Here is a 12,894-nt window from a genome sequence, read left to right as displayed (position 1 = left end):
ATTCAATAGGCTAGTAAGCACCAACTGACTGAGTAGAAGCTAGAGATTTGTCGATTTCTAGTCTCTTCTAGTCCTCTTTTAAGAAAAATATCAGATGGCTTTGGGACAATTTATTTACTCCAGAATGATAGAAAAATAAACCAGGATGGAGGGAGCATTAAGGTCAGGCAGTGCTGTTCTCCTTTCTAAAGGAAACACTTGACAAACTGAGCAAAGACAGTCATTTATTTTTATTAAAGTGTCTGCCTACAGCAGAGGCAAGACAGGTTATGTATGCTTCTCTGGAAACCCAAATCTTCTGCATTAATCTATAATGTTCCACATGGCTGGATGGTCTGACAGCATTTCAGAGACTTCTGGCAGAGAGCAATAAGTTCTTCATTTTTCCGACAATTGTTCTTGCATGTCCCTTTAAGTTTGTCACATTTCTCATCAAAAAAATGCATTCTTGGCTACACGAGGGAAGGAGCCATTTGGATTAATTCCCTTTTCAGGCATATATGTTTGCCAGATACAGTTGTATGACTAGTTGGTGAAAATTTTTTCACAAGCTGTCATAGTGCCATATCCTACCGGTAGAAGAGATGGTAGGGGACCTGATTTTTATCTGATATTCCAGTCTTGTAGTCACACAGGGTGAAATACCAGAAAGAATACATTTGTCTTCCAGCATTTGAGACCAAGCTCTGTAGGAGCTTTGGGAACGTAAGCTATGGTTCTTTGATTGAAATCTATTGGGGATAATTATCAACTTGTTCCATAAACACTCCCAGAGGTTGCTAAATTTTCCTGGTGCACTCTCAGAGGCTGCTACTTGGTGAGAGTAGAGCAAGAGCTGAGACTGAGGAGATAGCTCCACACCAGAGTGAAGGAAGGGATAAAGATATGAAAAGAAAATGAGTTTACTGTGGTAGATAGAAACTTGCTTGGAAGGCTCAGCCTGATTTCTCCTCCATATTCCACCAAAACATTGACTGTGGAAAACTTGTGCTTTAGAGAAGGAGGGTGCAGCATGTTGGGAATGTTTTTCTAAGATTTCTCAGTTCAGTTTGCACAGAATTCCAGTTCCCACCTTAGGACTTTATCAGTAGCAGTCCCAAGAGCAGCCTGCTTGAAGTTAAGGACAGACAGTACGTCTTATCAGGATCAACATTTTAGAGTTGCCCTATTTGTGTATACATAATGAAGGCATCAGATGTACAGAGATTGCATTTAATGTCTAAACTATAATGTATATACATTTAATGTCAACATATAAAAGTGACTTATTCACATCTGTGTAAAACTTACAGCCAGATGGATTAGTGCCAGCATATGCACTAATCCTTATCCAGGATCAGCACATCAGTTCATAAGTGAAAATACTCCACTATTTCAAAGCTTGATGAACGCTGGCTGTCAGTGGCAGGGGTCTATGTTCTCTCTGCCCTACTGTAAGGCAGATACTAATATAATACTATACTATAGGCTATAGTGTGGTATTGAGATAAAATCTTTTTGGTTTAATATAGTATTATAGTATAGCTTAGTATATACTATTAAATTACTAGTATTATAGTATATTCTAGAATAATAGTGTATACTATAGTATTATACTAGTATATATACTATACTATATTCTAGTGTATTATAGTAGTATATATACTATATACTAGTGTATTATACTAGTATACTATACTATATACCAGTGTATTATACTAGTATGTACACTATACTATATACTAGTGTATTATACTAGTATATACACTATACTATATACTAGTGTATATACTAGTATAATACACTAGTAATAATATAGTATATGTACTATAGTATTATACTAGTATTATATACTATACTATACACTAGTGTATTATAGTACTATATATACTATACTATATACTAGAGTATTATAATAGTATACATACTATACTATATACTAGTAAATAATACTATATCTGGCCAAGTGCAGTGGCTCACACCTGTAATCCCAGCACTTTGGGAGGCTGAGGAGGGTGGATCATGAGGTTAGGAGTTGGAGACCAGCATGACCAACATGGTGAAACCCCGTCTCTACTAAAATACAAAAAATTAGCCAGGCATGGTGGCAGATGCCTGTAATCCCAGCTACTCAGGAGGCTGAGGCAGGAAAATCACGTGAACCCAGGAGGCAGAAGTTGCAGTGAGCTGAGATTGTGCCACTGCACTCCAGCCCAAGGAACAGAGCGAGATTCTATTTCAAAAAAAAAAATATATATATATATAATATATACTAGTACAATACTATATAGTATATAATACTAGTATAATACCATACTGTAATACTAGTAAATAATTATAGTATATATTATGCTATACTATAATACTATACTAAAACCAAAAAGATTTTCTCTAAATACTATTATAGTATAGTATTATATTCTAGTATATCTAATAGATAATTATTAGATTATCTAATAATTATATAACAAGTGTTATGTAAGTATAGATAAGTATCTATAATTATATAATAATTATAGTAACTAATTATAATTTATAATTACAGTATTATCTAACAGATAATTTTATAGTATTATCTAACAGATAATTTTATAGTATATAACATCTTTTTTTGACTAATTATATAATGAGTGATCTGAAAAAGATACCTCTGGCCAGTTTCAAATGTGCATATCAAAACCAGTGGCCTGAATACGGCATAGGTCACTGTGGGTCCTAGATCCTCTGTGTCCTGACACAGAATCTACTCTCACAGGCTTGTCACAAAACAGACCAGAGCTATGAGCAGCTGATGTGAAAAATTGAGCATTATACCTAGGATCGTATATCAGTGGCATCTGGCACAAATTGGGACTTACTGTGGGCTTGAGAATCCCTTTCTTCAGCTCTCTGGAGGCTCACATGAGCCTGGTCTCATGCCTTAATTTTGGAGAGGATACAATTGGAGCCATTGGAGATCCCAGGAGCAGGAGAAAGTGAAGAGAGTTTTGATATGGGAAGGGCGTCTTTAATGCCTCTTACTGTGGCAAGACAGTTGGGCTCCTACCCTGGCTTTGTTTTGGTTATCTATATGACTCTGAGAAACACTTAGCCCATCTGAGGCACAATTTCTGCATCTGTAATAAAATGTGTAAAATGGACCAGCAAACCCAAAAAGATTTCTCTAACTGCCATTAAATTAGAGGTAAGACAGAGTTTTCCTTAAAGGCACTGGCACTGGAAGACTAGATGCATTTTATGTGAAGCTCTCATCACATTATGTGGCTTGATGATATGTGATCAAGGAATGGCAGTCCAAGCTATGCTGCTTTACCTGTTGCCATGACTGGCATGAATGCATAGGTGTCTCTAAGCTCAGATCCTTACCTGTCTCTCCTCTTTACCTGTCTCAATCTCTACCATAACTACATTTTAAAAGGTTCATAGACTGCTATCCTTGTTTTTAACTTTTTCTCAATTTTTGTTTTTGTTAGTGAGCATGAGACTGAATGCCAAAAGGCATCTTTCCTGGCCTTCTTTTATTCTTTCAAACCTGTGACAGCCCTCCTAGATAACAATGTAAAATGCAAAGGAATTACAGAAGAGGCGTTGGGGGATATCACCTCTTGTAGTAGATGGGTTGATCACACCCAGGCATTCACTGAAGGGGACCCTCTCTCTGGGACAGCACCTCTGATCACCTTCCCTGTAAAGATGCCCATTTTACCTGGGGTCAGAAAGAAGAGCACAGCAAAGAGAAAGAGGAAAGTCCTCATGACTGGGAGTGTCTTGAGAGATCAGCACCGCGTCCATGAGGACAAAGCAGCAAACACCCACATTTATACATTTCTCCAGACCAAGTAACATCTCGATCAGTGAGGCTTAGCAGAAATGAGAGGATTTCCATGCTCTGCTGCACAGAGCCCAGCCAACCTCAGTGGGTGTCACTCAGTCTACAGCTCATCATTTTTCTGACTCTGGAAAGTTTTCAAGAAGGAAAGTGGGGATGAAGGGAGGAAAGAGTAGGGCAGACACGGAAAAAATAAAAAAATCTGGAGTCCAGCAGTTTGGTTTCTAATCCTGGCTGTGTTCCTGAACAGCTTTGGTTTACTCATATGTAAAATGAGAGTAATTATACAATATCTCAATGTATTGTTAAGAGCTGGTGAACCGTAGTGAGGTGGAATCTGAATTCCAGATTCAGTCTTTTTGAGCTTTGTAAACTTGGCAAAGGGCTTGACCTAAGCATGTATTTGTTAAAAAATGTGAATCTTGCTGTATGCTGCACGCTTTTGGTGCTTGGTCCTGCCATGCTGCCCACCTGTACCATGGCACTGTTGACACAGCAAGGGGCTGGCAACCACAATGCCTTGCCCTAGACACTCAGGGCTTAGCCATTCAACTCCAGTCCTCTGCATATTCACACCCAGGTCACTGTGGGGTGGATGGTTGCTGGAAGGGGATCATAAGGGGGAGGCCAGGTGGGGCCCAGAGTGCCAAAAGTGAGGGACGAGTGGCTAAGAATACTCCCAGGAAGGTGAAAAGGGGAAGGTGGTCTGGAGTGCACATAAGCCATGCTTCCAAAGTCCCAGAGCATGCTCCACTGTCTCAACAGACTTATTGACAATGCATATATTCAAAGGTAAAGTTATTAAGACTTTCAACACAGTGACTACAGAGCATTAAACCCCAAGTTGAGGCAGGGAGCTGTGACTTCACTGGGCATTGTCCAGGTGGCTGGTCCTGATGCAGGCTATACAAAATGCCTGAAAATTGAAAGCCTGGAGACTCGGCCCTATCCCCTACGTATACAGGCATTAGCTTGGATTCTGAATCTGAATTGTTTGCAAGTCACAGCAGCAATATAAAAATGAGTGCCTTCCTGCATAGGTCAGAAAAGGTTCATGGTGAATTAATGTACTTGAGAAAGGTTTACAGAATACTTGAGCTCAAGGCTGAATAGAGAGAAATGTGCATGTAGTACTAGTGATAGTAGCCAGGAGCTCTGCTAAGCACTTTATATACCTTGTCTCAGTCAAGTCTCTCAAGTATCTGTGACTAAGTACCGTAATTGTATCTTCATTTTAAGGGTTAGGAAACTGAGGTTCATCAAATTAAGCAACCTATCCAAGGTCATATACTTTGTAAGTCATACACTTTGTAGTCTGTATTTTAAAATTATTCTACTTTACATTACAGAAATGAAGAAGAGAACATCGCATAAATATAGGCAACAGGGTAGGAATAAGCAGGACTTATTTGAAGGGAAGATAGTGACATAAATCTTGCTTTTCATTCCATGTTTTTATGTGTGTGTGTGTGTGTGTTTTGTTTTTTTTTGTTTTTTGTTTTTTTGAGACAGGATCTCGCTCTGTTGCCCAGGCTGGAGTGCAGTGGCATGCTCATGGCTCACTGCAGCCTTAAACTGCTGGCTCAGGCACTCCTCCCATATCAGCCTCCCAAGTGGCTGTGACTACAGGTACATGCCACCATGCCCAGTGAATTTTTAAAAAATGTTTTGTGTGGAGACAAGATCTCACTGTGTTGTTCAGGCTGGTCTCGGAACACCTGGGCTCAAGCAATCCACCTGCCTTAGGCTCCCAAAAAGCTATGATAATAGACATAAACCCCCCATCTGGGCCAGTACTCATGTCCTTAATGAATTTAAAATATGCAGTAATTATGGCTTTGGTGTGTGAAGTGATACCTTACAGGAAAGGGGACTCAGAGCTAACTTGACAAAATGATTGCTACCCCTCCTTTTCTCCCTGTGATACTTGTAGACAATAAAAATCAAAGCTAGAAAAGTGAGAGTCCACATTTATTGAGTTCTTACATGGTACCAGGCCTCCTTCCAAGCATTCCACATGTTCAAAACACTTTTGCATTATAATCATACTAGATTCTTAAAAAACCTTGAGAGGCAGGCAGAATTTGCAAGTGGGTTCTTATTTTCTCCCAGAAAACAGAAGCTGGAAGAGATGAAAGGGGTCACTAGCTTCTGGCCCCTGCATTAATATGGTGGAAACTCGCATGGCACCTGCTCTTTCAACCTCTAGCCTGGTGTTCTTTCCACTACACCAGTTAGACTCCCCAAAATAAAAGGCTTTCTGGATGCCAAGGGCTATTATCCATGATATCATCCCTTGATCCTGGGAAATGGAGCATATAATTGTGTTTTATTGATTCACTTCACTGATCAAGAGCATCTCCTCATTACTTTTAAATAAAAATGAGCCTCTCATTTGGGTGTTCTCAAGGAAATCCCAATCTGTATTCTGAAGAGTCTTCCCTAAAGATGGCCCTGATCAGGAAGACATTTTATTTTCTATTTGCTGTGTTCTTCATTTTGGTTCAACTGCCATCAGGTAAATAAAAATGGATGGGATTTTGATTGGGCAGATTATAAAGCCTGATGATTCTTCTCTATTTCACCTTAATGGTCAAGCTCTCATGGCGCCTGTCATGGGAATTTCTTAGACCTACGCTGACATTTTCTAAGAGCAAACAGCATACAGTGTATTTGTTTTTTTGTAATTTGTTTTTGCTGGTTACCTGGAATGCTGGCTTTGAGAAATAGAATAAACATTGCAACTGTCTGATCTACTGTCTCCTGTTATGCTATGTCACACGTGGAGTTGGGAATGTTTTATACAGTGTTAATTCCTGTGTTGATTTTAATTTTCAAAATGTATTTTGTTTTCAATTTAGGGTGCCAGGCAGGACTTGATTTTTCCCAACCATTTCCATCGGGTAAGTTAAATCTCTTGTATATAATTATTTTCTCTTTTAGGAACTCTGGCTCTGTTAGCTCTCTCTGATGTCTGGAGGCAAAGAGGGGACAGAGATAGTGGCGGAAATAGAATTTTCTGAAAAACGAGTTCACTAACTTATCTTCTTCTCTTTCTCTTGTTCCAAGTATAATATTTGGATATTTTTGATTTCACAGAAAAATATCTTTGTGACTGGACTGTAATTTGGCCATAGAGATTTGGACTCAGTGGCTTTTCCCATTAGCTGTTGGTGCTCACTAAACCAAGTTCTTAGATTTATTGTTGTACCAGTCAATTAGCACTGCTCTGTGAAAATGCCTGCCCATCTCTTGCAAGCTCTGCTGCTAAGTCTGGTAACAATATATGTCACAAATTCATGAGGTTAGTTGAAGGAAGCTCAAATTAAAGAGTGAGGTTGCCTCAATGGAAACTCAGCACCATTGCAGAAAAGCTATTCATAGCAAATAGCCCCCAGATCTTTTCTTTTTCTTTGAAGTCATCTTATACAGAAAGAAAGCACATTGTAAACAAAAGAAATATTGTAGACAAAGTTGAAAAGGTTTTAGACAGAATTTCAAAGTGAGAAATATTAAGGTTGCTACTAGTCCTGAGTGTTTGCTCTGTCCCAGGCATGCTGTTAAAAACTTTACATGGACTTTGTCGTGTAATCCTCAAAACAGTCCGATCTGGTAGGTATTATTATAATGAAAATATTTGCATATAATATTCCATCTGATCCCTAAACTGATTTAAAAATGTAGTCAGGTGCTTCTAGAATGGCCACTGGACAAATGAGAATGTGGACCTTAACCTGCCGGTTACTAGGCCCAAACTAGAGTTGAGCCTAAATTTCTTAACTTCATCTTCAAGGATCTTTCCAAAACCACAATATACCCCTCCCATTTTTTGTCTAGCAAACTTCACAGTCATATCAGGTACGTATTTTTATAGTTCTGTAATATGTATGTCTCTTTGTCTATCTGTCTCTTGATCCCTGCAAGATTATAAACACTTGGAGAGTAGGAATTGTGATGATCTGTTGCTTAAAAATTAACTCTCCTCAACTCCCTACAGCAAAAAGCAGAAACTATTTTTGAAAAATCTGGGCTGCTTCTTGAAAATATTCTTTGTAATCATACATACGAACTCTCCCTTATTCTTTGGTGGTCTTTGACATGTTCCCATTTCTAGACATTTCCTGGAAAGCTCCCTCAGCAGCTCTTTCTTGGCCAGGTGAGTTTGCCGTCTTTGAGTCATGCAAGTTCAGTTGGGGAAAATGCAGGAAGGAGTGCTTGGAGAATGAGAAGCCCGGTGGAAATTGCAGGCTGAACTTTCTCTGCTGCAGACAGAGTATCTGACAAACCGGACCAGCACACTTCTGGCCTTAGAAGCAAACCTGGATATTCAAAGAAGTTCAAGAGAAGTTATGTGGCTTATCCAAATCACACAGTGAGTGAGTCTCAGAATCATTTTCATTTCTTTCTTTCTTTGTTTTGTTTTATTGCTTATTTTTTAGAGATGACTTTTTTTTTTTGAGATGGAGTCTCACTCTGTTGCCTAGGCTGGAGTGCAGTGGCTCGATCTTGGCTCACTGCAACCTCCATCTCCTGGGTTCAAGCGATTCTCCTGCTTCAGCCTCCCAAGTAGCTGGGACTACAGGTGCACACTGCCATGCCTGGCTAATTTTTGTATTTTTACTAGAGACGAAGTTTCACCATGTTGGCAAGGCTGGTCTCGATCTACTGACCTCAGGTGATCCGCTCACCTCGGCCTCCAAAAGTGCTGGGATTATAGGCATGAGCCACCATGCTGGGTGAGATGACCTTTAAAAAAAGTCAAGACATGAGTGTGTACCTAGTATCTGCTCAATCAGATACCACTACTATGTATTTGTAGAGTACCTCATAATTTATGAAATATTTTCCATACTTCTCTCATATGACTCATGATTACCTTATGAGGTAGGTTTTATTACTCCTATTTACATTTGAAAATATTGAGGCTCAAGAGGCTGTTAGTTCTTCAGAGCCATAGCTAGGATCCAGTAACTGGTGTGCATATTGCTGTCATGTTTTGTGTATCCATCTGTATGTACTAACTATGTTAATGGAGTAATAATTCTATCAAATATAATACATTATTTTTATATTCACATTATTTCTTGGTTTGCCTAAATATTGTCATTCATTGATTCTAATACTTATGGTGTATTTACCTGTGAAAGAAAATGATCAGAGATTAACTTAAAATGTTCAACACAGAATGTGCATAAATTGTTGACTGTGTAACTTTCGCCTTGTGAAATAAAACCCAGCCTCACAAAATAAAGGTCAAAATTAAACCAGTCCTATGAACAGTGACTTGAACTTAGTTACTTAGTTTTAACGTATAAGATTAAACAATGTTTTGTTTAACATTTGGGCCTATTATTTGTCTCTTTGTGCTCAAATCTGTTCCTTGTTTTTTTCTGCTTTGCTGAGTAAAATGGGAACTATTAAATGCAAACTACATTTTCTAGGCTTACTGACTTCTGGCTGGTTTTGGTCAATGTTTCTCCTAGGAGAATGGGAGATTGAAGAAGGAAGGACAATGTGTATTTCTCCCTGACTCCCTCTCTTCTCCAGCAGTGGCTCTTCCTGCTCAGCAAGGCCCCTGCTTTTCTGTCTCCTGCTCTCACTTGGCAGTCCCACTGCAAGTTTAGCTTCTGCCAGCCAGTGCTGCTCCCAGGCTCACACAAATCCTTCTGTTTTTCCTCAAACCTAAGGGCAGTGGGAGATTTCAGCTGTGACTATCAGTAGGGTTGCCTCATTGTTCCCGCTTTGCATTGTCATCTTTTCCAACACTTTATTTGTACATATTAAATTCTTTCTATGGAACTATCCATTGCGGGAACCCTTTTAATGCTTGATTGGTTCAATTTTTAGATTCACTCTATTTACATATGATCCACTGGTTTCCAAAAGAGATTTGAAACACAGCCTTCAAGAAGCCTAGAGTGTTTCCTTCATTTATACAGGAATTACCCCAGGGAAGTGGGAAGTGGGGTATTTGGTCTTAAGAGTCCAGTTTACAGTAATTATCTGCTGGCAGATGCTCCTCCTCCCCAGGTCTCCACAGTGCAAATGCAGCTGCTAGCTTACAGAACACCATGAAACTGGAATACTACTTACTCATTCCAAATACTGCATTGCTTTATCTTAAAAAAATGCTCTGGAACGTAGTTGAAGTTTCTTTTAATGAAAGAGTCATGTGAGTGTCTCAGAGTCATACAAAGTGGTAGACCAGTATCTGTGCCCTGATATTACCGCACTGATGACCTCACGTAGCATCCAGATGGCAGCTGCAGAGGACACCTCCCACAGGTGCTCGCCTAGTCACAAATTATTCCCTTTCATGGCAGGCCAAGTCTCACTAATGCAAGCCTCCATAACAACTGTTTTAGTACTCATTGGGTGGTGAAGTTAAATATCAAAAGCTTAAAAAGCCAGTCCCTGATATAAAGGCTGAATGTAACAAAAGCCCACCAAGAGTTTTGCTTAGGCCTTTCCTGGACCTTAAAGCATGACAAAATAATGGAGGAGTTCTTAACAGGACCCATTTAGGATTAAATAAGTTTATAGGAGGTCTGAAGGAACTCCCCAAACATCAGTGATTTAGCAGGAGAAAAGATAAGGGTAATAACCCCTGCACCTGGACCCATTTAGATTAAGTACATTTACTGAGGCTCCAGAGGAAGGTCTTCGGGACTCAGACCTTAGTTATAGATTAAAGGAAGTTAATAACTTATGTCTTTGGATGAAAGCACACTTACACATAGACATAGAGCTTAGAAGGTATATAAGCTCTGGAAAACTTTGTAATTTTAAGTTGGTCTGGTGATAATTTCCAGGCCTTCTCCCTATAACTGGTTGCAGAAATAAAAACTCTCTTCCTCCCCAGTTTATTTGCATCTCATTATTGGGCTGTGAGAAATAGCAGCCCGACCCTCAGTTTGGTCCAGGAACACTTTTTCTTTACACTTTAGATTCGTGGAAACAAAGAGACTGAAATTAAGAGGACGGAAAGAGGTTTGCCATACAAACATAACCAAAAGAGAGCTGTAGTGGCTATACCAATAGTGCACAAAACAAACTTTAAGACAAATTGGTACTAAAGATTAAGAAGGGCATTTTATAATGTTAGCGAGTTAATCTATCAGGATAATAGAACAAGTATAAACACATGCACCTAACAACAGAGTGCAAAATACATGAAGGGAAAATTGACAGAATTGAAGGGAGAAATGGAGAATTCAATAGTAATAGCAGGAGACTTTAATATACCACTTTTAATAATAGAAAAAGATTAGCAAGGAAATACAAGATTTGAACAGCACGTAAAACAATTAGACCTCGAAGTCATCTGTGGAACACTGCGCCAATTACAGCAAAATACACATTCTTCTTCTGTTAGCATGAAATATTCTTTAGAATAGACTGTATGTTAGATTTAAAAACAAGCTCCCTCAATACATTTAAAGGATAGGAATCGTACAAATTGTGTTCTCTGAACAAAATGGGATAATAGAAAGAAACTTGGGAAAGTCACAACTATGTGGAAATTAAACAGCACAAGTGTGAATAAATGATAGATCAAAGCAGAAAACATAAGGTACATAGAAAATACTTTAAAGAGAACCCCCAAACACTTTAAAATACACAAACAACAGCAACTTACCAAAACTGTGAGATGCTGCTAAAACAATGCTTAAAGGAAAATTTATGGTTGTAAATGCCTATATTTACAAGAAGATAGATTTAAAATCAATAAATTATCTTCCATCTCAAGAAATTAAAGAAGAGCCAATTAACCCAAGAAGCAGAAGGAAGAAAACAATAGAGTGGAAATAAATGAAATAGAGTCTAAGAAAACAATAGAATAAATCAACACAACAATTTATTTTTTGAAATGATCAACAAAATTGACAAGCCTCTAACTAGACTGACTTAAGAAAAAAAGAGAATACTCATATTACTAAATCATGAGTGAAAGAGAAGTTTTACAAACGATCTTACAATTTTTTAATATTATAAAGGAATACTATAAACAATTGTATGGCAACAATTTTGATAACAGATGAATAAATGCCTAGATATGCATACATACAACCTAATTCAAGAAGAAATAGAAAGTCTAAAATGACCTATAACAAATAAAGCCATGAATTGATATATAATAACACTAACAAAAAATCCCACATAGTAAACCCAGGGCCAAATGGCTTCACTGGAACATTGTAAACATGTTACTCCATTTTATTCTGCCTTGATTTTTTTTTTCAGACAGGGTCTCACTCTGAAGCTCAGGCTGCAGTGCAGTGGTATGATCTCAGCTCACCCCATCCTCTGCCTCCAGGCTCAAGTGATCCTCCTCAGCCTCCTGGCTGGGACCGCAGGTGCCTGCCACCATGTCCAGTTAATTTTTTATGTTTCGTAGAGATAGGGGTCTCATTATTTTGCCCAGGCTATCTCAAACTAAACTCCTGGCTCAAGTGATCTTGGCCTCCTCAAGTGCTGGGATTACAGGCATGAACCACCTCACCTGGCCTGGCTTGCATATTTTTCGATGAGAAGTTTGCTGCAGTTATTCTGTCATCTTTCTACAGGCAGGAGGCATGTATGTCTTCTCTGTTGACAAAGGTAGAGGATTTTTTCGTTTTTGTTTTTTAATGTGCTCCCTTCTCCTAGTTCTCCTAGCTTTAATATTTTGTTTTGCATCTTTTTAGATTGTTTATTCGCCAGTGCTGTACAAACAACTGTTGTTCTTCCCCCAGTTTCTTAATTAAAAAATTAAGACTTTCTTTTCCATATAAGAGAAAGATTCTTGCAAGCTTTTGTTCTCTCTCACAGTGGCTCCTGTTCCCCTCACCCAACTTACATCATGAAATATTCTAATCTTTTTTTGTAAGCACCTGCTGAGTCTATGGAGAAGACATTAGAAGTTGGTGTGAATTTCTCTTTTGTCTGTGACCCCGGACGTTTTATTGTTTTCTCTGTTTATGCTTGCTCTTAGCAATTCTTTACAGACTTTACCTGAAATCTTTTAAATCATATTCTGAGGGTAATCTGCTTCAGGTAAGCAAGCACTCATGGTCTTTATTTTTGGAGGTTCCTGTCTTTTCTTA

At 38.6% G+C, this 12,894-nt stretch overlaps 1 protein-coding gene and 1 pseudogene across 1 annotated transcript; one reads left to right on the top strand and one right to left on the bottom strand.

Moving 5' to 3' along the window:
• Positions 1–308: 308 nt before the first annotated feature.
• On the bottom strand, positions 309–3,734 carry LOC115834128 (annotated as a pseudogene).
• Positions 3,735–6,256: 2,522 nt separating this feature from the next.
• On the top strand, positions 6,257–8,089 carry LOC115834127 (beta-defensin 105A-like). The gene is made up of 3 exons (XM_030808888.1): positions 6,257–6,326; positions 6,670–6,711; positions 7,965–8,089. The coding sequence occupies exons 1-3, from the start codon at positions 6,257–6,259 to the stop codon at positions 8,087–8,089; spliced, it is 237 nt and encodes a 78-aa protein (XP_030664748.1).
• The last annotated feature ends 4,805 nt before the right edge of the window (positions 8,090–12,894 follow it).

This window comes from Nomascus leucogenys, unplaced genomic scaffold (assembly GCF_006542625.1).
Source record: "Nomascus leucogenys isolate Asia unplaced genomic scaffold, Asia_NLE_v1 001247F_45733_qpd_obj, whole genome shotgun sequence".
Lineage (NCBI taxonomy): Eukaryota > Metazoa > Chordata > Mammalia > Primates > Hylobatidae > Nomascus > Nomascus leucogenys.
This window is presented reverse-complemented; position numbering and strand designations above follow the sequence as displayed.